This window comes from Salvelinus alpinus, chromosome 37 (genome assembly GCF_045679555.1).
Source record: "Salvelinus alpinus chromosome 37, SLU_Salpinus.1, whole genome shotgun sequence".
Classification (NCBI taxonomy): domain Eukaryota; kingdom Metazoa; phylum Chordata; class Actinopteri; order Salmoniformes; family Salmonidae; genus Salvelinus; species Salvelinus alpinus.
Genome location: NC_092122.1, coordinates 15,862,224 through 15,889,852, shown reverse-complemented (window position 1 = coordinate 15,889,852; position 27,629 = coordinate 15,862,224). Strand labels below are relative to the sequence as shown.

General features: G+C 44.3%; 1 protein-coding gene across 1 annotated transcript in view; it reads left to right on the top strand.

Moving 5' to 3' along the window:
- Positions 1-1,311: 1,311 nt before the first annotated feature.
- LOC139565762 (semaphorin-3C-like) overlaps positions 1,312-27,629 on the top strand; it is a 48,078-nt gene continuing 21,760 nt past the window's right edge. The window contains exons 1-4 of the mRNA XM_071386299.1: positions 1,312-1,619; positions 6,014-6,188; positions 22,694-22,854; positions 26,630-26,692. Of these exons, the coding sequence (XP_071242400.1) occupies positions 6,053-6,188; positions 22,694-22,854; positions 26,630-26,692 (360 nt within the window). The 5' untranslated portion in view covers positions 1,312-1,619; positions 6,014-6,052. The remainder of the gene's footprint in view (positions 1,620-6,013; positions 6,189-22,693; positions 22,855-26,629; positions 26,693-27,629) is intronic.

The following is a 27,629-nucleotide window of genomic DNA, read 5'->3' as shown; positions in this document are numbered from 1 at the left end:
AATTCATATAACGTCTCACAAGCGATTTTAAATATTTCAGCATGAAGAAAACATGTCCCCCGACTAACTCAAAATCTGGGCTGTAACATTTTACGACACTACTATGAAATAATGAATGTGTTGTTTTTGAAACTGTCTCCAGCCCATGTTAGTTGTGATTTTTATTATTTGGATATGTTCAACAGGAATCATATGTAATATTGTGTTGGTGTGTAGTGTAGATAGTGAAGAAGGACGGGTCTGTGTTTTAATTTCATCTACTGCTGAAGGGCATTATGACTGAATGTGTTTGGGCAGTGAGGGTCCATAGATAAACTGTCCAGGATTCTGCTGGACATAACTGATTGGTACTGGCTCAGTCTCTCTCATATACTCTTGCTTTCTCCCTGGTTGCCTCTGTCTGTCTGCGTGAGGTAGGAGTCCTCTGTTTTCCTGTTTGTGTGATGTAGGAGACCTCTGTTTGCCTGTGTTTGTGTGATGTAGGAGTCCTCTGTTTTCCTGTTTGTGTGATGTAGGAGACCTCTATTTGCCTGTGTTGTGTGATGTAGGAGTCCTCTGTCTGTCTGTGTTTGTGTGATGTAGGAGTCCTCTGTCTGTCTGTGTTTGTGTGATGTAGGAGTCCTCTGTCTGTCTGTGTTTGTGTGATGTAGGAGTCCTCTGTCTGTCTGTGTTTGTGTGAGGTAGGAGTCCTATGTCAGTCTGTGTTTGTATGAGGTAGGAGTCATCTGTCTGTCTGTCTGTCTGTCTGCCTGTCTGCCTGTCTGCCTGTCTGCCTGTCTGCCTGTCTGCCTGTCTGCCTGTCTGTCTGTCTGTCTGTCTGTCTGTCTGTCTGTCTGTCTGTCTGTCTGTCTGTCTGTCTGTCTGTCTGTCTGTCTGTCTGTCTGTCTGTCTGTCTGTGTGAGGTAGGAGTCCTCTGTCTGTCTGTGTTTGTGTGAGGTAGGAGTCCTCTGTCTGTCTGTGTCTGTGTGAGGTAGTAGTCCTCTGTCTGTCTGTCTGTCTGTGTGAGGTAGGAGTCCTCTGTCTGTCTGTGTCTGTGTGAGGTAGTAGTCCTCTGTCTGTCTGTGTCTGTGTGAGGTAGTAGTCCTCTGTCTGTCTGTCTGTCTGTCTGTGTGAGGTAGTAGTCCTCTGTCTGTCTGTCTGTCTGTGTGAGGTAGGAGTCCTCTGTCTGTCTGTGTCTGTGTGAGGTAGTAGTCCTCTGTCTGTCTGTCTGTCTGTGTGATGTAGAAGTCCTCCACCAGATGAATGTTAGTACTGGGAGGGATTGGGTGATCAGTCCGCTGTCTCGTTAGCTGACGGAGGGGGAGAGAGAAAGAGAAGCGAGGGGGGGACTTCAGTAGAGTATGTAATAGGAAACCAGCCCTTTCTCTCTCTCCTCCTCTCTCTCCCCTTCCCTCTATCATCTCTTTCTCTTTCACTCATCAAGTCAGTCCTGCAGGCGGTTGGATGGAATAGCAGCAGCTCTCTCTTCTCTGCCTTCATTCTGGGAGAGTCACCAGGGAACCGTCTCAGTGGTACTAAAGTGATTGAAGAGGATAAGGACTGGGTCAACACAAGAACAAACAGGGAACCAGGGCTTTGGGATCGGGACAGAGACAGAGCAGGAGAGGAAGCCTTATAAGGTGGGTCCTAGGCTGGGCTGTCCTAGGCTGGGACAGGGGTGTGTGGACAGTCAATCTTTGTGACAGAGAGATCACTCACCAGGGCCGTGAAAGACAGGCGGTAGTGGGAGAGAGCTGCATGGACTCGGGCTAACAGGTGCAGGGTCCCACTGGTAGACAGACTGAAAGGGAATAAGAACGGCTGAGAGGGAACACATTTAGACAAGTATTAAGAAAAGCTCCAAAAGACTTGATCCAAATGTAGTTAAATTTGTGTCTTGTTAATTTAGATACCTGTTTGCAGTTTGGTGGTTTATTTTCTCCTTTCTATAATGATGGATAAGGGGTTTTCTGTGTTGAGGTTTGTCACGATATGTCTGAAATGACATGCTGATCATTGAATGTGTTTTTGGTTGTTCTTCATCACTGATGTTCGCACACCGTACTGTATTTGTGGTGGGATAAATGTTATATTAACATTTACATTGAGTAGAAGGAAGTATAATTGTTATGGGACGTACTATTACAAATAAATCAGGGTGATCACAGGTGTGCCTTTGCTCTGGCACTGAGAATGTCACGTTGTCTGACGTTTACTATATGAGTAAAAATAGAAGGTTGTGAGTCCGAGATGATTGACTATAAACCAAAGATATTTTTTTAAAGTATTATTCAATTCTATTCAACGGGTTACTGTTGAGCCCTGAATCCCCTGTTTTCGTAATACAATCACTCAGTTTTCCTTAGCTCTCCCTAGTCAAACGTGTGCTTGGCAACATGTTCATGTACCCGAGCCGTTAACTTGTGAGTGACAGGGTGTGGTGTGAACACTCGGAGCCCCTCTGGTAGATCCTGTAGGCAGAGGGATCACTCCGATACAGACAATTCACACAGATCAACTCTATTCTCTGAGTATATTATTATTATTTACCATCTGTTATTATTTACATGCTTTAGGTCTAAATAGCATCTCTGTCATGACTAGAGAGAGAGACACAGTCTCTCGTGTAATTTATGTGTTGTAATTACAGTGTGGTTATCTATATCTAAAGTAGGAATCTTTGTACAAATAGAACCAGGAAGAAGAGCGAATCTAGACCAAAACAATCCATTTATCAAGTCGTAACCCAGATGAGACTGCTTTTTCCTCATTACGTTCCATGTACAGTGCATTCGGAAAGTATTCAGACCCCTTGACTTTTTCCACATTTTGTTACGGTACAGACTTATTCTAAAATGTATTAAATTGTTTTTTTCCCCTCATCAATCTACACACAATACCGCATAATGACCACGTTCTAGTGTACAAAGACATATGGAGAGCCATAAATATTCGCATTCATTTGTCTGGCAAGACTGTACTCTGTCCAGAAATACTGCTGCTTGCAAATGTATCAAAAAAACTGAAATATAATTTTTATATTCAGACCTTTTACTCAGTACTTTGTTGAAACACCTTTGGCAGCGATTACAGCCTTGAGACTTCTTATGTATGACGCTACAAGCTTGGCACACCTGTATTTGGGGAGTTTCTCCCATTCTGCTCTGAAGATCCTCTCAAGCTCTCTCAGGTTGGATGGGGAGTGTCGCTGCACAGCTATTTTCAGGTCTCTCCAGAGATGTTCGTTCGGGTTCAAGTCCGGGATCTGGTTGGGCCACTCAAGTACATTCAAAGACTTGTCCCAAAGCCACTCCTGCGTTGTCTTGGCTGTGTGTTCAGGGTCGTTGTCCTGTTGGAAGGTGAACCTTTGCCCCAGTCTGAGGTCCTGAGTGCTTTGGAGCAGGTTTTCATCAAGGATCTCTCTGTACTTTGCTCTGTTCATCTTTCCCGCGATCCTGACTAGTCTCCCAGTCCCTGCCACTGAAAAACATCCCCACAGCATGATGCTGCCACCACCATGCTTCACCGCAGGGATTGTGCCAGGTTTCCTCCAGACGTGACGCTTGGCCTTCAGGCCAAAGAGATCAATCTTGGTTTCATCAGACCAGAGAATCTTGTTTCTCATGGTCTGAGAGACTTTAGGTGCCTTTTGGTCTGTCATGTGCGTTTTACTGAAGAGTGGCTTCCGTCTGGCCACTCTACCACAAAGGCCTGATTGGTGTGTTGCAGAGATGGTTGTCCTTCTGGAAGGTTCTCCCATTTCCCCAGAGTAACTCTGGAGATCTGTAAGAGTGACCATCTGGTTCTTGGTCACCTCCTTGACCAAGCCCCTTCTCCCCCGATTGCTCAGTTTGGCCGGGCGGCCAGCTCTAGGAAGAGTCTTAGTGGTTCCAAATTTCTTCCATTTAAGAATGATGGAGTGATCTTGGAGACCTTTAATGCTGCAGACATTTTTTGGTACCCTTCCCAGATCTGTGCCTCAACACAATCCTGTGTCAGAGCAAAAACCAAGACATGAGCTCTACGGACAATTCCTTCGACCTCATGGCTTGGTTTTTGATCTGACAGCTGTGTGCCTTTCCAAATCATGTCCAATCAATTGAATTTACCACAGGTGGACTCCAACCAATTTGTAGAAACATCTCAAGGATGATCGATGGAAACAGGATGCACCTGAGCTCAATTTCGAGTCTCATAGCAAAGGGTCTGAATACTTATGTAAATAATGTAAAAACATGTTTTCGTTTTGCCATTGTTACTGTGTGTAGATTGAGAAAAAAACATTAATTTAATACATTTTAGAATAAGTCTGTCACAAAACAAAATGTGAAAAAAGTCAAGAGGTCTGAATTCTTTCCGAATGCACTGTAAACACGCTCAATTGTGTGAAATATTAATAGTCCATTACAAAAGACAGACAGAGGAATTGCTCTCATTCAATAAAGACATTATGGCAGAGCCAGACGATCAGATCTCCTGTTCGGCATCTAGGAAAAACAAATCGGTCTTAAAATGTCATCATACATTCATCGAACAGTCGTTTTTGAAAAGAGAGACTCCCTCTGAAGTGGTCAGATGGAACATTCCTTAGGCAAAGGGCCAAACAACACACAATAAACCCAATTATTCTTATACCCTTCGGTAATGTATTGCTGTATTTATTCAAGTTCACCTCCTTTGAGGAGACCGATTTAATTGTCATCGCCAGGATTCCTGGCAAGGCTTCGACAAGCAGCAGTTTTTCTGGACTGACTACAGTCTCGCCAGACAAATGAATGTTTATGGCTATCCATATGGCTTTGTACACCAGAATGTGGAGCATTGCTCCTTATAAGGCTGTTATGTACATCAATGTGGAGTTTGGTTGTGTACATGGAACACTACCAGGCTGCCAGACATGCCTTAGGAGGTTAGGCAGGGCAGTTGTACTAGCTAGGTGCCAGTCATATTTGTAGAGATCTCCATGATATCACCTGACAGGTTATACAGTATGACCGTGGTAGATTTAAAGCAGGAGAGAAGTTCCAGTTGTATGTGTCTAATCCTGCTGAGGTGGCGTGTCATGGTAGGCCTGTGTCTTCTCTCACTGTAATGACTCCTGGCACTCAACAGCAATAGAGGCTCCGTTCTCCAGCGATGGCTTAAGCAGCTGTGAGGCTGACATCTCCAGTCCAGCGCAAGGGCTTCTCTCTCCGTGAACTCACCCCAGCTAGGGTGGGCTGGGATAGGGAGGGCTGGGGCTAGGGCCAGGATTAGGAAGCCATGCTGCCAAAGAGATCTTAACCCTTCTGCACTTTTCCATATGCGTTCTAATTCTTCACACGCGGCCGCTCAAACGACGACCCAAGCCCGTCATGCAGGTTACATTTCAGCTGGGTGATATATGGTTCATGGTTCATCTGATCCCAGTGCCTCAACCTTTCCGTCAGCTGCATCCCAAATTGAAAGTTTCATATATATCCCACCCTCCTCTATTAGCCATGAGAATATAGATCTGCCTTTGTATGGGTGCATTTTATTGTCACCCCCATTTTTGTTTTTTATTAAACCAATTTGGATACTTTGCGTACAATACATTGAGTGGCATGGCCACTTGGTTAGCAGTAAGAGAATCTCTCTACAGGAGAAGATCCCCTGGTAATACCTGTCTTCATCAATAATGGAGCTCCTCTTGTCCAATAATGGAAGCAGAGTGAAGGCAGACAGGAGATTCTCCCCCAGCTTTTTTGTGTAGATGAATCTCATCCATATTTAACAGTGAGCCATGTTAAAGGATGTGGTAACTGATGGATTTAACTGTCATGTGACGCTCTCATCTCTCTCCTTTAAAACGGATCCTCCTTATTTATTGTTATTATTAGAACAAGAAGTAGTCACCATAGGACAGGAAGTAGTCACCATAGGACAGGAATAGATAATGGAGGGCTGCAAAAATCGTCAGTGCTGTAGCCCTCGTGGACTGGATTTGAACATCCCTGCCGTATCTGTGGTACTGTAGTCTGACCAGTGATGTACCTCTCTCCTCCTCCCTCAGGTTATTTGGACTAGGTGTGGTTCCTGAGGCCCTGCTGTCATGAGGTGGCCAGAGGGGGTCGTGAAGACCCCGCCCTGGATAAGAGTCGGATCCACCCTCCTGGCTCTCTCTCTCCTCCTCACTTGTGTCTCCAGCTTCCTCCAGCCACTGCCAAGAGTCTTCCTCTCCTTCGAAGGTAAAGAATTGTCCTGTTTACTCCAACAGTGAATCCCTAAGCATCGGACAGACATGCCCTCCATCTAACCTTCTCCAGAACATCCGTAAAGCATTACCTCAGGCTTAGTCTCATCCTGGTCTGCTGTGTTTTACCACAGCTGTGATGAACTTACAGAACACAATATAGCTATTAGTTTATGGTGTTAATGGGTCAAATATGGTCAATAACAGATTGATGCCCAACCAGAGGATGTACAATCATCTTTGTCATTTTGAACTAATGAGAAAATACTCTATAATTACCTTCTCTGTAATGTCTGAGATGAGATCGTTGAATGTTCCCTTAGATGTTTGCGTTTGATTGACATTTAATCAGTGTTCTCCACCAGATAGTGGGAGGCTGGCTCTAACCTTTATAGTACCCATGCTGCTTAGTTCCTGTGGGCCTTAACATCGTCATGTTCTTGGTTTCGGCCTGTGAGACCCTGAAATCGTGGTTCCATTTTTTTTGTTCTGTTCCATGTCATTGAGGCGAGCCAGCCGTAGCTCTGTGAGATTGTACTGTACTGTGTCAAGACTGACTGCCCTGGCTCAGCCTGGTCCTGGTCCTTTAAACACACACAGTGGGTGGAGGCACTGTTTCCTTTCCCTGTGAGTGTTGTTACAGCCTCTTGGTCTGATTCCTCTTTTATTTAATTTCCATGACACAGATAATTGGATGAATTATTAACCCTCTGAACTAGGAAGGAGTTTGCGGGGGAGGAGGGGTTGTTTCTTGTTTCTCATGCTTTCAGGAACCACCTACCCCTCCTCATAAGTGGTGTAACTGTACACTGGTGTTGATGTTGTACAGGAACTGCTGGGTGTGTTTGATCATCTTTCAGTACCTCCAGGCCCAATGCAGGAGAGACTGTGTGGCTGTGCTAAACTCAGCAAAAAAAGAAATGTCCTCTCACTGTCAACAACTTTTATTTTCAGCAAACTTAACATATGTTCTTACAAATATTTACACAACAAGATTCAACAACTGAGACATAAACTGATCAAGTTCCACAGACATGTGACTAACATAAATTTAATAATGTGTCTCTGAACAAAGGGGGGGGGGGGGGGGTCAAAATCAAAAGTAATAGTCAGTATCTTGTGTGGCCACCAGCTGCATTAAGTACTGCATTGCATCTCCTCCTCATGGACTGCACCATACTCGCCAGTTCTTGCTGTGAGATGTTACCCCACTCTTCCACCAAGGCACCTGCAAGTTCCCAGACATTTCTGGTGGGAATGGCCCTAGCCCTCACCCTCTGATCCAACAGGTCCCAGACGTGCTCAATGGGATTGAGACCCAGGCTCTTCGCTGGCCATGGCAGAAAACTAACATTCCAGGAAACCACGCACAGAACGAGCAGTATGGCTGGTGGCATTGTCATGCTAGAGGGTCATGTCAGGATGAGCCTGCAGGAAGGGTACCACATGAGGGAGAAGGATGCCTTCCCTGTAACGGACAGCGTTGAGATTGCCTGCAATGACAAGCTCAGTCCAATGATGCTGTGACACACCACCCCTGACCATGACGGACCCTCCACATCGATCCCGCTCAAGAGTACAGGCCTCGGTGTAACGCTCATTCCTTAGACGATAAACGTGAATCTGACCACCACCCCTGTTGAGACAAAACCGCGACTCATCAGTGAAGAGCACTTTTTGCCAGTCCTGTCTGGTCCAGCAACGGTGGGTTTGTGCCCATAGGCGACGTTGTTGCCTGTGATGTCTGGTGAGGACCTGCCTTACAACAGGCCTACAAGCCCTCAGTCCAGCCTCTCTCAGCCTATTGCGGACCGTCTGAGCACTGATAGAGGGATTGTGCGTTCCTGGTGTAACTCGGGCAGTTGTTGTTGCCATCCTGTACCTGTCCCGCAGGTGTGAAGTTCGGATGTACCGATCCTGTGCAGGTGTTGTTACACGTGGTCTGCCACTGCGAGGACGATCATCTGTACGTCCTGTCTCCCTGTAGCGCTGTCTTAGGCGTCTCACAGTACGGACATTGCAATTTATTGCCCTGGCCACATCTGCAGTCCTCATGCCTCCTTGCAGCATGCCAAATGCATGTTGACGCAGTTGAGCAGGGACCCTGGGCATCTTTCTTTTGGTGTTTTTCAGAGTCAGTAGAAAGGTCTCTTTAGTGTCCTAAGTTTTCATAACTGTGACCTTAATTGTCTGTAAGCTGTTAGTGTCTTAACGACTGTTCCACAGGTGCATGTTCATTAATTGTTTATGGTTCATTGAACAAGCATGGGAAACAGTGTTTAAACCCTTTACAATGAAGATCTGTGAAGTTATTTGGATTTTTACGAATTACCTTTGAAAGACAGGGTCCTGAAAAAGTGGCGTTTCCTTTTTTGCTGAGTTTATGTCTGTGTTGCACATGTGTCTGTGTTGCACATGTGTCTGTGTTGCACATGTGTCTGTGCGGCGTCTGAGTGCTCAGACGGTGTGAAGAGGTGTTGTGACTGTGACTCATTGTCTCTGGAAAGGCTGTGATATTCTGTGGTCATCTTTTTCCTTGACTCCAGGCACCTTTCTCTTCCTCTCACTGGCTCTCATCCTCTCTCCGCCCCTTCTCTCCTACTGTCTCTCCTTTCTCTTTTCATTTACTGACTTTCTCTCTCCTCTCCCTCTCTTCTTCTCTCTGTGTTTCTCTGTGATTGTCTCGAGTGCTGTAACCCAGCTGTCAAACAGAGACAGGCAGTGAAACGCCCCACTCAGCAGAGCTGCTCACAGACAGGACCCAGGCTGTATACACTTGTCTAGGGGATGTGTGGAGCATTAGGGGTGGCTTGGAAAAAGCCTGCTCACTCACTGCAAAAAGACCAAACCACTCAAATACCTCTGTGGCTTTTACATACAACCACGGTAGGCCTATTCACTCCTGTCCTGTTAAAATGTCTAACCTCCAGGATTCACCGTCAACATGCTGGGAATGAATCTATCCCTGCTGCTGATCATGGGATTGGTCAATCCCTTTTCCATGTGTGGATTTGATTTGTCCCCATTTCTTGCTTTAGTTTGGTTCTACTGTATCTGAGTGAAACGTCAAAGGGAGCTATTATCAGTCAAATAGGTTCTAAAGTGGTTCTTGGTTGGTGAGCTCTGGTTTTGTGGTGGCCCGGTAGAAGCTTTTCTTCTTTTTTTAAAAGTCAGATGTGTGTCTGTCACTTAGGATGATCTATGTAGGTGCTTCGCTGTGCTTCGTTCCCATGGGACTCATTGGATTGAATTAGTGGGAAAACAGAAGCGGAGGGGATTTGGCAGTGACTAGAAGGACGTTTCAAAGTAAAGAAAGGAATGGAGATGTGATTGTGAGCCAAGATTTCAGGTGTTGGTTAGCTTCCATGCTGTGGTTTTAGAGCTATTCTGTCCGAGATGTTAAGCACAGGGGAGTTGAGCTGAACTCATCTTTGTTGGTGGAGATGGAAATCATTTTCCGTTGGAGCGGACAGGCTCCGTATTTCACCCTGCCTTCAGTGGAGCTTCTGCCTGGGAGAGATCCAGATGTAGGGAGTTGGAGACTCCTCTGACCCAATGAGAGGGCTCTTCTCTCCAATAAATTCCAGTGTGGATTTCCCCACTGAGGGAAGTATTTGGGACGCATGGGCTCTCTCCAGTACCAGGGTGGGGAGAAGAGAGGAGAGGTGCAGGGCCCAGAGAGGGTAACAGGTGGGGGGTCCAGTCAGCAGCAAGTGTTAGGATGTGTGTCAAAGGTTCTGCACTGGAGGCGAGATATATTGTAGTTCCCTAGAATAAAGACTCTTAACTTTTACAGCCTAAACTGACTAAATCAAAAAAGAGAAAATAAACTCTGGGAGGAGGCTTGTGTCAGTATACAGTATCTCACTCTCTTTCTTTCTCTCCCTCCCTCTATCTACCCATCTTTTCTTCCCTCTCTCCTGAAACTTTAGCCGAGGGTAAGGCAGGTTCACGTGGCTGAGTGAGTCAGCTTGCGTCTCCAGGAGAAGTTGCCGTCACTGACACTCCTGCTCCCTCACACTGCTTAATCTTGTCTTGGAGAGGCAAACACAACGCAACAGGACGGCAACCAAAACACAATAATACAGAGTGAGAAACGCAGGCCCCAGAACGCAGTCCTATACAATAAACAGTCAAATACGGCCATACGTTTCAGTAAAGCTGGAAAATAACGAGGGGCTTCTTTGCAAAAATCATCATGGATTTACTAGCATGATAAGGGATTTGTTTATAAACTTTTATTTTCAATCACTTTTATTTTCTCCAATATTTAGTCTCGCGTCCCCTTTCATTTCATAAATTCCAAAACACAGACTCCATCTGTTGTCTCAGTGAAAGTTAAAATAATGAATAGCAGAGTGTTTTGTCAACCACAGATAAAAGAAGATAAGGGCCATATTTTCCCATGAATCATTCAAATGTGAGAATGGTACAAAGCCCAGGACTAAGGACTGAATAATAAACCACTAACAGTGAGGCGTCCTATAGCTTTCTCTGAGCAGGTGAGGTGGAGATTAGACTGGACTAGGTCTAATCCAAGGCCAGGATTCAAACAAAAGCAGAGAAAATGTAATAAAATATTTGACTGAATCCTGGGCTAGGATTACCTAGTCCATTCAGATTTACACTTCACCTTCTCAGAGAAAGCTTTGTGACTTGGAGCCCTTGGCGTCGTGATTTGATGGCTACTACTACCACCATCTCTGTCATGATCTACAAGTCAAGTGCACTGCTATGGTGATAATCTGTGTTTATTTAAATCCCTGCTATAGATTATATGGAGATTTGTTTCAATTTCAACTAAGGTGGAAAATGAATCTGGATCTGGTCCAGCGCTCATATAGCTTTGTCCTTTCTCAAATGGATTCAGTGAAATAGGTGATACGCTTTTAATCAGAAACAGAATGAACTTCTCTCTCTTGGCTTTTTACCCCACAAAAAAAGACTTTCAAACATACAGTATCTGGATTTCATCTCAGTTTATTTGGCCAAAGTGCTGAGCGTAGAAGAAACCGTTAGATCATCAGTTTCTTGGTCAGAAAGGCCCTGGCTCATGCCATGTTGATACTTTCTGTTGTTTGACCCAGGTGAAACATTTCACAACCTTTGTTAGGCTGCGTTCTGCACCTGCCAGTGAGTTTACAAGCCAATAAGACAATGTTTTAGCCCTCATCTAATTGTAAGGAGGCCATATTAACGAGTTAGCAGCCCAGGGCTATGGCTGTATGGTACTTCTTCTTAAGCCTAGGCGTCCCGCTAGTGGGACAACTTCCGGTGAACATGGAGGGCGCGCTATTCAAATAAATAATCATAAAAAGTGTGAATATTAAACATTTAGGTACATATAAAGGTGTCTTATATCGGTTGAAAGCTTAAATTCTTGTTAATCTAACTGCACTGTCCGATTTACAGTAGCTATTACAGTGAAAGCATGCCATGCGATTGTTTGAGGACGGCGTCCCATATCAAAATATTTTTCCACCAGCACAGGTTTCATAAATTCACAAATAGCAATTAAATATTCACTTAATTTTTGAAAATCTTCCTCTGATTTGTCAATAAAAGGGTCTCAGCTATAACATATAGTGTCGTTTTGTTAGATAAAATCCTTCTTTACATCCCAAAAAGTCAATTTAGTTGGCACCATCGATTTGAATAATACACTCGTTAAACATGCAGAGAAAGGAATCCAAAAATCTACCCCTAAACTTTGTTTCAACAAGTCAAAATACGTTTCTACTTACTCCTCAGATACCCTAAAATATAATAAAACTATATTATTTCTTACAGAAAGAAGTATGCTCAATAGGAAACCGATTTTAGCAGGTGCGTTCTGTCACGGCACGAGCAAACACAAATTTCCAAGACTGCGTCCCTGTACTAAAACTGATATTTCTTCTTCGTTTTTGAAGTTACAAGCCTGAAACCTTGAACATAGACTGCTGACACCCAGTGGAAGCCATAGGAATTGCATCCAGGGAGCTAATTTCCAGTATGCCCTTATACTTTCCATTGTAAGAGCATGGTCTCTCTTAAAAGAATTATTACGGTTGGTTTTTCTTTGGATTTTCTCCTACCATACCTATTGTGTTATATTCTCCTACATTATTTTAACATTTCTACAAACTTCAAAGTGTTTTCTTTCCAGTGGTACCAATTATATGCATATCCTGGCTTCAGGGCCTGAGCAGCAGGCAGTTTACTTTGGGCACGTCATTCAGGCAGAAATTGAGAAAAAAGGGGCCTAGCCCTAAGAAGATTTATTACACATCTAAGGCTTTCTGTATATGGTCTGGTTGGATGATTTTGGTTTTGTTTCTCTCTGGGTGATTGTGAAGAGGATTATACACTAACACAGTGGGTGTTGAGAGTCATGGTCATTGTCACCGCTTACAGGGTGCGTGTGGCTCAGGGTGGGTGGTGGTCTTTGTTTAAGATGTCATTAATGTCCTTCTATCCTGGTAAAACACTGCTGGCGGTCAGGGTGTCACTATGGAAATTACGTTGAAGAAAATATTAAAGTATTTGGATATTTAAAAAAAAAAATCAAGTGTATGTGTGTGTGTTTAGCAGGTGTCTATTTGAATCCTCCTGTCTAGTCCTTGGTAGAGAGCCTTGGTCGCTTAGCTGCAGTTAGAGACGTGTGGGAGATTGATTAAGATAGTGTTCTTGTAATGAGTGTTCCCTCTCTCTGGGAGCTACCCCTGTTCTCAGCCAAACCCTGAGTGGAACCAGACATCACACACACACAACCGTCTGTCTCACAGCCTTTCACCATAGAACGGATGCTTTGGTTCCCCAGCTTCCTCAGATTAGTTCCTTCTTTTATCATGCGTCATTAGAATCTCCTCCTAGCCCTCATTACTCATAAAGGATGACTATCGGGTGCTCGTCCAACTGTGAAGTATGTTTATTTAATTGTGGGATGGGGTGTGGCTGTGTGCATATGCAAATTCTTCACATTTGATTACTTTCTGATGGTATACCTTTCCGCTGAATCACCATGGAAACTGACCAAGGTTTTTTTTGTCCCTCTTTATATAACAAATTGAGGCTGTGAGCTGTTAAGTGAATATTTGGAATACTTCAGGTATCCTGAAAAACGTTTGACCCCTTTCAAATTGAACCCTAATAACACTGCTCAGCGTTTTACTGAGGAAAATCAAGAGGTGCGTTCAGTGGAACTGAAACACAGCCAAGGTAAAAAAAATTCTGAATTCCTACGTGAAGGAATCATTTGGAAGATAAACAGCAGAGCCTTGCCAATGTAACATTCACCTCCTGTAAGATAATGTCTCAAACTTTAAATCTAATGGGAAGGTCTGAGCCAGTGGTTTGATGTTCAAAGTTTTATCCTTGCCGAACCTAAACCTTTAAACCTGACCATAAATCGCCTAACTTGCCCCAGATCTCATGATAATGTGTTCTCTCTGGGTTTGCCCTTTTGTCTTCTATCCCTGACCCCTCCGCAATTACGGGGCCTGGATAGGTCAAACAGACTGCTGCCTGCATGGTCGTCAGCAGGGTCAATAGGAAGTCAAAGGTCGTCAAAGGTTATAGGCAGGGCTGACGCGGGTCAAAAGTGGACCAGTGTGTCTGCATTAGTGCTCAGGGGCATGGAAGTAAAGTAAAATGCTTATAATTTCACAGAGCATCCCATATCTGCTTTACACTATTTTTCCCAGAGTGCATCTAAACTTGTAATTTGCAACATAATTTGCCTTTTGAAGTGAAATCACAAATCCGTGATGGTATGCTCCAGGGAATTCAAGGCTATACAAACCGGTGACCTGTCAATACTGTCGACAGAGAGATGTTTAGACATACAAATAACCAGGCTGACAAGGGTCTTTTTTTTGTGTGGTTGTTGTTTGTGTCTCCAGGCATGTGTCCTGTTGCTAGCCGAGCTAATTGATTGAGTTAGAAACAGAACATTCTCTAGTGAAGGTTAGCGGGTACAGGCTGCAGCAAAGCCTACGGTTGCTGTGTTTGCAGACAGGGTTTGACAAGCCTTCTGTCAGTCATACTTTTTCTCTCCTTTCTCCTCCTTTCTTTTCCTGTCTCTGTGTTTTGACATTCCTGTCTTTGACCTTGCCGCCCCAGATGAATGTTTTTTAAAGGTAATCAATGACCATCAATAGGGAAGAGACAGTATCTTTCTGGAAGATACACAATGTCAAATGAAAATGGTGACGGTTGGTCTTTGGGAATTTAAGCTATTGATTCTGTGAAATGTATTCTCAATGTTGTTTTTCTGTCTTTTTTACAGATGTATCATTAAATATTTTATTTTGTACACAGAACTATTCTCATACTGGCTTTGAGCTCAAGTGAGTTTCCATAGAAAAATGCCAAGGTTATCTACATAATAAAAGGGAAAAGGTTAAACTAACACAGCTATTACATACTATTACGTACAGTGCATTGGGAAAGTATTCAGACCCCTTCCCTTTAACCACATTTAGTTATGTTACAGCCTTATTGTAACAAGGATTAAAAAAATTCTAATCTCATAGATCTACACACAATACCCTATAATGACAAAGCGAAAACTGTTTTTTAGACATTATTGCAAATGCATTAAAAAAACAGATACCTTATTTACATAAGTATTCAGACCCTTTACTATGAGACTCGAAATTGAGCTCAGGTGAGTGCTGTTTCCATTGATCATCCTTGAGATGTTTTTACAACTTTATTGGAGTCCACCTGTGGTAAATTCAATTGATTGGGCATGATTTGGAAAGGCACACATCTGTCTATATAAGGTTGACAGTGCATGTCAGAGCATAAACCAAGACATGAGGTTGAAGGAATTGTCCGTAGAGCTCATGTCTTGGTTTTGCTCTGACACAGGTTTGTGTTGAGGCACAGATCTGGGAAGGGTACCAAAAAATGTCTGCAGCTTTGAAGGTCTCCAAGATCACAGTGGCCTCAATTATTCTTAAATGGAAGAAGTTTGAAAAAACCAAGACTCTTCCTAGAGCTGGCTGCCCAGCCAAACTGAGCAATCGGGGGAGAAGGGCCTTGGTCAAGGAGGTGACCAAGAACCAGATGGTCACTTTGACAGAGCTCCAGAGTTCCTATGTGGAGATGGGAGAACCTTCCAGATGGACAACCATCTCTGCAGCAATCCACCAATCAGGCCTTTATGGCAGAGTGGCCAAACGGAAGCTACTCCTCAGTAAAAGGCACACGACAGCCCGCTTGGAGTTTGCCAAAAGACACCTAAAGGATGTGAGAAACAAGATTCTCTGGTCTGATGAAACCAAGATTGAACTCTTTGGCCTGAATGCCAAGCGTCTCGTCTGGAGGAAACCTGGCACCATCCCTACGGTGAAGCATGGTGGTGGCAGCATCATGCTGTGGGGATGTTTTTCAGCGGCAGGGACTGGGAGGCTAGTCAGGATCGCGGGAAAGATGAACATAGCAAAGTACAGAGATCCTTGATGAAAACCTGCTCCAGAGCACTGACGTCAGACAGCGGCGACGGTCCACCTTCCAACAGGGCAACAACCCTAAGCACACAGCCAAGACAATGCAGAAGTGGCTTCGGGACAATTCTCTGAATGTCCTTGAGTGGCCCAGCCAGAGCCCTGACTTGAACCCGATCTAACATCTCTGGAGAGACTTGACAATAGCTGTGCAGCAACGCTCCCCATCCAACCTGACAGAGCTTGAAAGGATCTGCAGAGAAGAATGGGAGAAACTCCCCAAATACAGGTGTGCCAAGCTTGTAGCATCATAACCAAGAAGACTCTGTAAACTCTACCAAAGGTGCTTCAACAAAGTACTGAGTAAAGGGTCTGAATACTTATATAAATGTGATATTTAAAACATTACATTTTTTTACATTTTTTTACATTTCTAAAAACCTGTTTTTGCTTTGACATTATGGGGTATTGTTTGTAGATTGATGAGGGGGGGGAAACTATTTAGTCAATTTTAGAAAAAGGCTGTAATGTAACAACATGTGGAAAAAGTCAAGGGGTCTGAATATATTCCGAATGCACTGCATTCATTAACAATGGAACAAGGCTCAGAGTGACTCTTTGGATTAACCTTCTATTATACCAGTGGAAATCATTGTAGTGATGTAAAAGTAAAAGTCGTCAAAAATAGTAAAGTACTTTACACCACTGACCCTCACCCTCATTCAACAGCACTGAGATTACCATTTGACCTGCATGATGTCAGCCAGGAAATATTGACGTTGTAATCCAACAAAACGACGATCTCAACATGTCATCTCCGCCCCATTCGTCTAAACTTTACTCAGCCTTTGCTTCACTTCCACCTCCATCACTAATAAATCAGAGAATCTCATGGCCCAGTACTGTCTATTAAACCTCCCCCGAACCTGACAGTTTCAAGTTTTATTAGTCGTATGTACGGGATTCAAATGGTATACACCGTCCAACCAAATGCTTACTTGCAGGTTCCTTCTCAACAATGCAACAAGAATAAGATATAGAAGTTAAGAATACGAACGTAAAGTAAATGGCAGTAGAATAGAATAAACATTTTAGCATAAGTATAATACAGGAAGGAACATTTTATAGTCCAATATTGACTCTCCCTCTGGTCTCATGGGGCCTGTAGTCTGTAGCTTAACTGACAGTAGAAATAAATTTGATTTGGTATCTGCGGGCGGGGTGAAGGTGTAACCGGAGGACTGGTTAGGTGAAAGGTTGTGAGAGGCCCTATAGGGGGTTGGTGGGATTCTGTGGCAGGTGAAGAGGCCAGGTGCTAATTAAGGCTAACGCTAGCTAGTGTGATGGACAGGTTGATTTGCGTCTCCGGTTTCAGACTCCTGGAGGGAATATTACCCAAAGCCGCTGCAGCGCAGGTCATCCGTGTAATGAAGACTGCTCTGGCGCTGGTGCTGAGAAACCTCACCCTGCAGAGTCTCAGAGAGCCACACTCTGAGACTCTCGTTCCCTCTTGTCCTACACTTGTGTCCTACGTAGTGAAGATGGAGTGAGAAATCAACGATAGGGAGGTTATACCAAAGGCTAATAGGAGAATAGTCATCCTACATATGACCATGAGGTTCCCCTGACATTATGTCTGGAGACTGCTAGATAATGCAGTAACTTACAGAAAATGGTGGGAAGAGGATGATGACATTGGATGGGATGAGAGTTAGTCAGCCGAGCGGTTGTCCCTCTTCCTCACAAGCAGTCCCTGTATGTCTATGGAGAGCAGTGTGTTGATGCTTGAGCAGTGAGTTTGTGTGCTCCTGGTCCTCTTGCCTGGCCGAGAATGTGGTGAATGTCAGACAGACGGACAGCCAGACGACTCTGTCGCCCTGCACTGGCCACTCTGGGTGGTCCCTCTCTACGGGGGGGACAAGGAGGAGACCATACTCTGGCACGATACCCAACCCGCCCCCTCTGCTTTACCTGCCTATATACCACCTGCCAAAACACTGTATACTGTAGAGGTACTGTAGGCTAGGCCTATATCCCCATGGTGATGGAAGAAATGTCCTCGTGCGGGTCAGTGTCTCCAGAGCCAGACCGAAGCTTTGAGTTGCCAGGGTAAAGGTTGTGAGTGGCGCAGTATGTGTGAATGTACCAACATTGTATTAGAGAAGTGTAGCCATGCAGAACTGCACCCAAGGAGATGTGGCATTGTCCTCACAAAGAGCACCGACACTTGGCAAGAGGTCTAAAGTCAGACGTTTATAAAGAAACCCACTCCATATTCACTGGGTACATGAATCAGGGGGCGGGGGTGTACTAAGCCCATGCTTCAATATTTATCAAGGCGAGTGATTGGGATCCGCCTACTCCTGCCCCTGAAAACAGTGGAACACAGGTCCTATTCGTTGAAAATAGACGATGCCTCATTTGCATGTGGTTAATGAATTCATGATGGCCTTCGAGGGTGCGGCCCATTTGAAAAGGACTGCATTGAATCTGAGGCACAAAGGGAGGTTTGTGATTGGCCGCCTGCCCAGCTCTGTGGTGTTAATGGGGTCTGAAGACCTCTGGCCCTTTGGCTCTCAGACACTAAGGTAGCCAAAATCCAGCAAGAACTCACACTCCACAGGCCTAGTTAACCATTTAACCTAGTCTAGCTTTCCAGTACTCCTATGAGTAGAGTGGATTAAATCTTGGTTGTGTAGACTTGGTTCTCTTAAACTTCATACCCACTGTGTACGGCATCCATATTAGGAAGTTGTCAGTTCACACAATGCCGTAATCCTGAACTTTTGATCCTGAACCTCTCCTGCCTCCTTGTGCACCTGATCCTGCCTGGACACAGCTGGACTACAGGTGGCATAGCTCAGTACAGCCTGAGAGTGTCAGTCCCCAGCTGGTGCCCCCCACATAGAGAAAGGGAGAGTAGAATGAGTCTGTCAGGGTGGCTCAGTGGGCCGACCAGCACAGACTGCTGGCTCCATGTCCTTAAACCCGATCTTGGGGGGACCCACAAAGTCATCGCTCTTGTAAAAGCCAGACGGCGTACTTTCCAGCGGCGCTGAATCTCTATTTTTACGATTTTGCAATGTGATAAACTGTTCCTTGTATGGCGAGCCAAACCTAAAACACCACTGGCCTGTTTACTGGTGGGGATCATGGTGGAGGCCCGCTTCTTTGATCAGTCTAAGAAATGGGAGAGTTAGTCTGTCATTCCGTGTTATGGGTTTTCACTTCGCCGGAGGGAAACTTCTTATTCTCTGTGGTGGCACCACCCCCCCCCTCAATGTAATCACAGCACCATGAAACAAGACAAGGCCTATCCCATCTACATTTAAAATTATGAAATGAACACTGCAATCTCTTCCATGATTTTAATTACAGTAGAACCACCATGGGCGGAAGGACAAGTCCCTGCTGGTGCCCAAATCCTTCACTTAGATCCTACAGACTGACATCACAACTGTTTTGTTCCTTTAGGACAATACTATGTGGCATGCAGGACGGTTGTTGCCTTTCTCTGCTATCCTCCCTTAGTTTACAGAGGACTCCTTACAGAGGGAATGATGATCACGGCTTGTAGTCTGGTCATGTCACTAGACGTTCCTGGTGGGTACATTTTAGACTGGATTAAAAGCATGCTGTCGAAAACAGATCTGTGCATGGTTCACTGGACTGGGGATCAATGCAAATGTGAATCGAAAGTGTTTAATAAGCTGATGAAATATAGATCATCTGAGATCCTGCTGTAATGTCAAGGTGAATGTGTATTCATTAGGCTCATTAGTTACATTATCACCATCGAGGATCTCTGACCTGATGTCTTGGGTGACCGCTAGTATGGATTTATATCTGGGTTTTAGTCTTGCATGCGAAATATGTAGTCTACTCCACTCAGACTAGATAACATCTGCAGTTGCTCTGCGGCAGTGTACGACCATGCGAAGCCCGCAACCTACCACCAGTCTTAAATATTGAATGACCGTTGTGGTCTCTTGGCCCCTACAAAAGGTTTTTGTGCCGCTTCTGCTTGACCAAGCTCTCACAAATGAACCACTCTTCAAAGGGACTAGAGGTATTACTGTGCGGTCACCTGCAGCGGTCGGCTGCTCTGCAACCCGCAGTCCACTACATGGATGACCGTTCCTGGTCAGTCAAAGTGAACTCGGGAGTCCTACCAGGAGGCACACCTGGTGTGGCCCACCTGCCCACATAAATAATTGACTACCCACAATCCTCTACTCAGTCCTCACCAATGCTCTGCGTTGTCCTCCTGCGGGCGTGTTCTATAACGAGGCCAGAAATGTTTTTGTATCCTGTCCATGATGCCTAAACAACAAGGGATACGCCATTTCATCCTCAGTCATCACCACAGCAGCTCAACCTACATACCAGACCTCCCCAACGTCTTACTGTCAAGGGTGGTGTCCTCCCATTTTACGACCCCCTGAATACTTCAACCGAGCCAATAACAATGAACAACATTCTTATTCATTATGTTTAACATTTAGAGCCAGTTTATCCTCAAGCCACATCTGAGTGAATCCAGTCTACATAAACAGCACCAGCCATAGCAGACTGGACAGACAAGGACAATTTTGCCAATTATATCCACAAACACTTATGACATACTCAGGATCTCTGCTGGTGATGTCATCATAGTGGAATGCAGGCTAAGCCCATGACTAATAAATCACGTGGCTCGGGAATATTACTACAACCTAATGGATTTATAATTCATTGTGATGAGAGAATATGGGAGCTCCCATTTGATATGTTGGTTTTCAATAAACAGGCCCGAGCTCATCGTAAGAGCATGGGTTTCATTGTCAACCCAATGATTTATATGGCAACAGACAGTACTGTACATGTATCAGCCACTGACCTCAAATGCTTTAAGCGATACTTCTGGAACTCATTATCACTGATCTATGACAGCCATTATATAGTTTAAGGCTTGATTACATTTCCACAGCCACGTATTAATGTTATGGCGTCAAAATCTTAACTCGTCCCACAAGGATGACCTCCGATCCCATCAGGTCAAAGGTTAATGGGTAGTAGAATAAACATCCACAGACTTGCCTGCCACCATCTCTCTTTGTAAGCCTATCTCATTATAAATTAGACCCATGTTAAATTGTGCAAATCCCATGTATCTCAGGCAGAAAATGATGGAGAAAGCACTTGAAGTGAGTCTTGTTGTTTTCTTTAGAGAGTGCAGGTGCACTACACTAACGGCTATTGTGACATTTTGATAGAAGGCTGTAATGCTTGCCCAGGCATGACTCATGTGTTTCCTGCTGGGGTCATGATGAGCAGACAGACACTGGATCCCTGGTATGCACCAGAGGCTATGCTCTCCTCACCGTGGATCAGTTGGATGGCGGGGTCATGTGACGCACGCCTGCCACGTTTCCCCCCAAAACACTGGACTTAGTTAGGGCTTCCACCCACGGGAGGAAAAATGAAAGTCTCCAATTCCTCCACTGAGAAAACAATACAGAGTTAATGATAATAATAACAGTTATTTCACCCGGGCCACCTCACCCCACACCCCTCTGAACACTCCCCTTGTGAAATGTTCCAGAGGGAAAATATGGATAGAATCAGACTGTACCAAGAGCATTGACTTTAGGGGGGATTCCAGATCCACATTGAGCAGGGCTACAATAAACCCTTCTGTAAACAGGAATCATTAAGTGAGAGTCAGCACCTTTGGCTCCAGGAAAAACAGAAGCAGGAGCCCACAGGCTTGTAAACTGAACACTCCTTTCCCTCAAGCATAAGTAAAATATTAAATAAAACCCTTTCCAAGAAGGTCTTTACATCTCTCCCCTGCCTGCTTATTCTGGAGGGATGTAGGTAAGAGTGGTTTGGAGTGAAGCATGGTTTTAATTAGTTCTTATAGTTACTCCTTCACCCCTGGTGGCTCGCCTGGCTTCCCTGATCTCTGGCAGAGCTGCTGTTGAACATCTTTAGCCTGATGAGCCGAAGGCTTGAGCTAACCCAATATCTCCCTGAGCCCAATGCGACACTATCTCCTAAGCTGTAAAACTTTGGAGATGTGATCTTCTCCTTTTTCCAGAGGCTCCCTTTATTAAATGCACATTGGCTTGTTAGAGTTTGACAAGGGCCTTCGTATTAGATTTGAGTCTGGTGGAAACAAAGCATATTTTGTGTGTGTGTGGTGTAGGTTCTTCATTCCGCACTGTGAGAATGCTCATGCCTAAAATTATACATGATACACCAACCGACTAATTTATGCTTTTTCAACAATATAGCTTAAGTTGATTTCTCTACATATGATTGGGGCGTAGGATATGAGGATGCTTATAGAGGTATGTCAAGATCAATAGAGTGAAGAGGCGTGGGAAATGGTACTTATTCATGTAAACAACTCTAGCTTTCTTCCATACGGCAACAGCACTAAACACACATCCATGATCAAAAAGAGAGGGGGAGGAGAGGCACTGGAAAACAGCTTTCATTCAGGATAAAAGGGCCTCGACCTCAAAAGCAATATGCAATACTATTGAATAGAATAATGAAAAGTGACTTTAGCCTGGAGGCCTGAAGGAGAGCACAGCCAGCCTGTTTGTTGATTAGAGAGAGAAGACAAAGGAAGAAGGATCAACTTGCTCTCAACTCCTCCATTCCTGCCCTCTGTCAATAGTGATGAATATGCATGAGTTTGGCATAGACAGTGAAGGCCTTTGATGGTTTAGATGGAGAGCTCTCCGTCTTTGGACGCTTAGAGACAGAGGATGTTTACTGCTTCCTTCTAGCTTCAGGACAATAAGGGCTTTTACAGTAGCTGGTCGGTCAGAGAGACAACCAAGTAAATGGTTTTTCCACAGATCTCTTTTGCTCACCATGATAGTCCAGTGTTCATAAAGTGGCTGGAAAGTTGTGTTGTGTGAAATCTAGTGCAGGCGTTGCAAAACGGATGCAATCACTTTTTATGCACTTGTTGTTTAGTCAGTGTTAGCTGACTTGGTATAGTCCTGCTGTAAACGCTACAGATTCCTCATTATTTCCCACCATAACATTGTCTGTTTGTATCCCACAGACCTGCAGGCCTCCCAGACGGTGGAGTACTACAGTCTGTCAGACAAGGCCATGGACTACAGGATCCTGTTGATGGATGAGGACCAGGACAGGATGTATGTAGGCTGTAAGGACCATGTCCTGTCTATGGACATCAACAACATCACCCATGGGACACTCAAGGTGAGGTCCTCTGAGCAGTCCATTAAACTGCTAAGAGGATTTTCCTTACAGCATCAGGGAAATGTTTAGTTGATCATTGTTTGTTGTGATAGTATTGTAAGTAGAGAATGGATATAGCAGGATACTGACTTCATCTGCCTTACAGTATTATAGTATGATGGTGTGTTGACTCATAACTCCCTGTCCGTTGCCTACATTACATCCATTACTTTCCATCCTATTTATCAAGGAGACAAAATTATGTTGATCTCATTTAGCTTTCCTTGCATGTGGCAGATCATGGCTGAATACATTAGGCTAGTTATACAAGAACAGTAATGGTGGTAATTCAATTATAATATAGTACGTTTTATATGCTAGATCACACCCATTTCATGGAGCAAAATATATGACATATATTAGTGGTGCTTGATGCAGGTCTGTGATTCTGTAACAGAAGTTCCATGCTAATTGTATCTCTGTGTGCAGTGAGGGAGCTATCCTGTCTATAACTGACAGGCGTGAAGAGCAGAACAGATGGGAATGCATTTAGTTTACCCCAGAGAGAGCTGTAGCACATCCATTTGCAAAGTAATTGCCTGATACGTTCCCAGCATTAGATCCTTCAAGCTCCTCACGGGATTGGAAATATAGCATTTACTGTAGACAAGTTATCATCATGATTAGGAAGTCACTACAGTGTAGAGCATCCATATTAGGAAGTCACTACAGTGTAGGGCATCCCTATTAGGAAGTCACTACAGTGTAGAGCATCCCTATTAGGAAGTCACTACAGTGTAGAGCATCCATATTAGGAAGTCACTACAGTGTAGAGCATCCCTATTAGGAAGTCACTACAGTGTAGAGCATCCATATTAGGAAGTCACTACAGTGTAGATCATCCCTATTAGGAAGTCACTACAGTGTAGAGCATCCCTATTAGGAAGTCACTAGAGTGTAGATCATCCCTATTAGGAAGTCACTACAGTGTAGGGCATCCCTATTAAGAAGTCACTAGAGTGTAGATCATCCCTATTAGGAAGTCACTACAGTGTAGAGCATCCCTATTAGGAAGTCACTACAGTGTAGGGCATCCCTATTAGGAAGTCACTAGAGTGTAGGGCATTCCTATTAGGAAGTCACTACAGTGTAGGGCATCCCTATTAGGAAGTCACTAAGAGTGTAGGGTATCCCTATTAGGAAGTCACTACAGTGTAGGGCATCCCTATTAGGAAGTCACTAGAGTGTAGGGCATCCCTATTAGGAAGTCACTATAGTGTAGGGCATGCCTATTAGGAAGTCACTAGAGTGTAGGGCATCCCTATTAGGAAGTCACTAGAGTGTAGAACATCCCTATTAGAAAGTCACTACAGTGTAGGGCATCCCTATTAGGAAGTCACTACAGTGTAGGGCATCCCTATTAGGAAGTCACTACAGTGTAGGGCATCCCTATTAGGAAGTCACTACAGTGTAGGGCATCCCTATTAGGAAGTCACTACAGTGTAGGGCATCCCTATTAGGAAGTCACTACAGTGTAGATCATCCCTATTAGGAAGTCACTACAGTGTAGGGCATCGCTATTAGGAAGTCACTACAGTGTAGGCCATCCCTATTAGGAAGTCACTACAGTGTAGAAAATCCCTATTAGGAAGTCACTACAGTGTAGAAAATCCCTATTAGGAAGTCACTACAGTGTAGAAAATCCCTATTAGGAAGTCACTACAGTGTAGGGCATCCCTATTAGGAAGTCACTACAGTGTAGAAAATCCCTATTAGGAAGTCACTACAGTGTAGGGCATCCCTATTAGGAAGTCACTAGAGTGTAGGGCATCCCTATTAGGAAGTCACTACAGTGTAGATCATCCCTATTAGGAAGTCACTACAGTGTAGGGCATCCCTATTAGGAAGTCACTACAGTGTAGGCCATCCCTATTAGGAAGTCACTACAGTGTAGGGCATCCCTATTAGGAAGTCACTACAGTGTAGGGCATCCCTATTAGGAAGTCACTACAGTGTAGAAAATCCCTATTAGGAAGTCACTACAGTGTAGGGCATCCCTATTAGGAAGTCACTACAGTGTAGAAAATCCCTATTAGGAAGTCACTACAGTGTAGAAAATCCCTATTAGGAAGTCACTACAGTGTAGGGCATCCCTATTAGGAAGTCACTAGAGTGTAGGGCATTCCTATTAGGAAGTCACTACAGTGTAGGGCATCCCTATTAGGAAGTCACTAAGAGTGTAGGGTATCCCTATTAGGAAGTCACTACAGTGTAGGGCATCCCTATTAGGAAGTCACTAGAGTGTAGGGCATCCCTATTAGGAAGTCACTATAGTGTAGGGCATGCCTATTAGGAAGTCACTAGAGTGTAGGGCATCCCTATTAGGAAGTCACTAGAGTGTAGAACATCCCTATTAGAAAGTCACTACAGTGTAGGGCATCCCTATTAGGAAGTCACTACAGTGTAGGGCATCCCTATTAGGAAGTCACTATAGTGTAGGGCATCCCTATTAGGAAGTCACTACAGTGTAGGGCATCCCTATTAGGAAGTCACTAGAGTGTAGGGCATCCCTATTAGGAAGTCACTACAGTGTAGATCATCCCTATTAGGAAGTCACTACAGTGTAGGGCATCGCTATTAGGAAGTCACTACAGTGTAGGCCATCCCTATTAGGAAGTCACTACAGTGTAGAAAATCCCTATTAGGAAGTCACTACAGTGTAGAAAATCCCTATTAGGAAGTCACTACAGTGTAGAAAATCCCTATTAGGAAGTCACTACAGTGTAGGGCATCCCTATTAGGAAGTCACTACAGTGTAGAAAATCCCTATTAGGAAGTCACTACAGTGTAGGGCATCCCTATTAGGAAGTCACTAGAGTGTAGGGCATCCCTATTAGGAAGTCACTACAGTGTAGATCATCCCTATTAGGAAGTCACTACAGTGTAGGGCATCCCTATTAGGAAGTCACTACAGTGTAGGCCATCCCTATTAGGAAGTCACTACAGTGTAGGGCATCCCTATTAGGAAGTCACTACAGTGTAGGGCATCCCTATTAGGAAGTCACTACAGTGTAGGGCATCCCTATTAGGAAGTCACTACAGTGTAGGGCATCCCTATTAGGAAGTCACTACAGTGTAGAAAATCCCTATTAGGAAGTCACTACAGTGTAGAAAATCCCTATTAGGAAGTCACTAGAGTGTAGAAAATCCCTATTAGGAAGTCACTACAGTGTAGAAAATCCCTATTAGGAAGTCACTACAGTGTAGAAAATCCCTATTAGGAAGTCACTACAGTGTAGAAAATCCCTATTAGGAAGTCACTACAGTGTAGGGCATCCCTATTAGGAAGTCACTACAGTGTAGAAAATACCTATTAGGAAGTCACTACAGTGTAGAAAATCCCTATTAGGAAGTCACTACAGTGTAGGGCATCCCTATTAGGAAGTCACTACAGTGTAGGGCATCCCTATTAGGAAGTCACTACAGTGTAGAAAATACCTATTAGGAAGTCACTACAGTGTAGAAAATCCCTATTAGGAAGTCACTACAGTGTAGAAAATCCCTATTAGGAAGTCACTACAGTGTAGAAAATCCCTATTAGGAAGTCACTACAGTAAGTGAAGTTTGTCGGTTTGCTTCAGTCTGTGTATTTCTGTTCAATATGTTCTCATCTCTTCCTTTCTTCCGCTCCCACAAGCTGTCCATTGTTTCTGAGTTTTAAAAAATTCCCAGCTTTCCAAGAAGACCAGGATGTGCAATGGTCCCTAATGAAGCTGTTTTCTGTGTTTCTCACCAGGTGTTTTGGCCTGCATCTGTTAGCAAGATTGAGGAATGCCAAATGGCTGGCAAGGACCCCACGGTAAGAACACTAACGCTCAATATGTAGCACTAACCGCTAACTAAATCCACTGAAAGTCATGTGTGATGCTAACCGCTAACTAAATGAATGAACACACTATACTGAGGATGTGTCTGGTCCTTTTCCATTAGCAGGTATTAGAGGTATTAGCATGTTAGCATCCTGGGTTCCAAACACGTAGGGCTGCAGATGTGGAGTTGAGGAGAGTCATTGACTCCTCCTGGCATTCCTTATGTTAGTCGATAGAAGAATGAGGCGTAGGAGTGCTCAAATCCACCCAGAGAAAACAAACAAGCATGAAAGCAGTATGTTAACCCACTGTGACTGACAACAGATCTCATAACCTGGCCTGAACCCTTACTGCACTGCGTCTCTGTATTAGCATATACAACATTGACAATCTCAAAACAGCAGCTGGTGATTCAGTTTTCTGTAACTAATTAGGCTGTTTTGCATGATAGGACAAAAGTTCTGTTTTTGTTCCATTGTTTTTATTGGACTGTGTTGGCCTGTTTTTATTTGGACTGACTTCAAAGGCATGCATGTGGTGTTCTGTTACGAAGCTAGTAGTTAGTAACAACAGCCACCATGGCAGAGAGCTGTGGTCTTGTACAGTACTATAGTGTAGGACCATAGACGTGTACTGTAGGAGTAGAGAAGAAGCTGTTTCCAGTCAGTGGAGGGTGATTAGTGCTGCCTAGAGTCACGACTCCAGCTCTGTGGACAGCCTCGCACAAATATTTGTGTGGAGAAGACCAGTGGTTGGCTTACCTCCCTCCTCCGCCTCTACTCTGCCATCCCTCTCTTTCGCAGCCCTGCCTGGTCTCTATCTCTTGCATTCTCGGCCTCTCCCCCCTCCCTCGCTTTACTCTTACTGTCTCGCTCTACCCCTCACTCGCTCTTTCTTTCTCTCTCTCTGTTTAAACTCTGTTTTTAT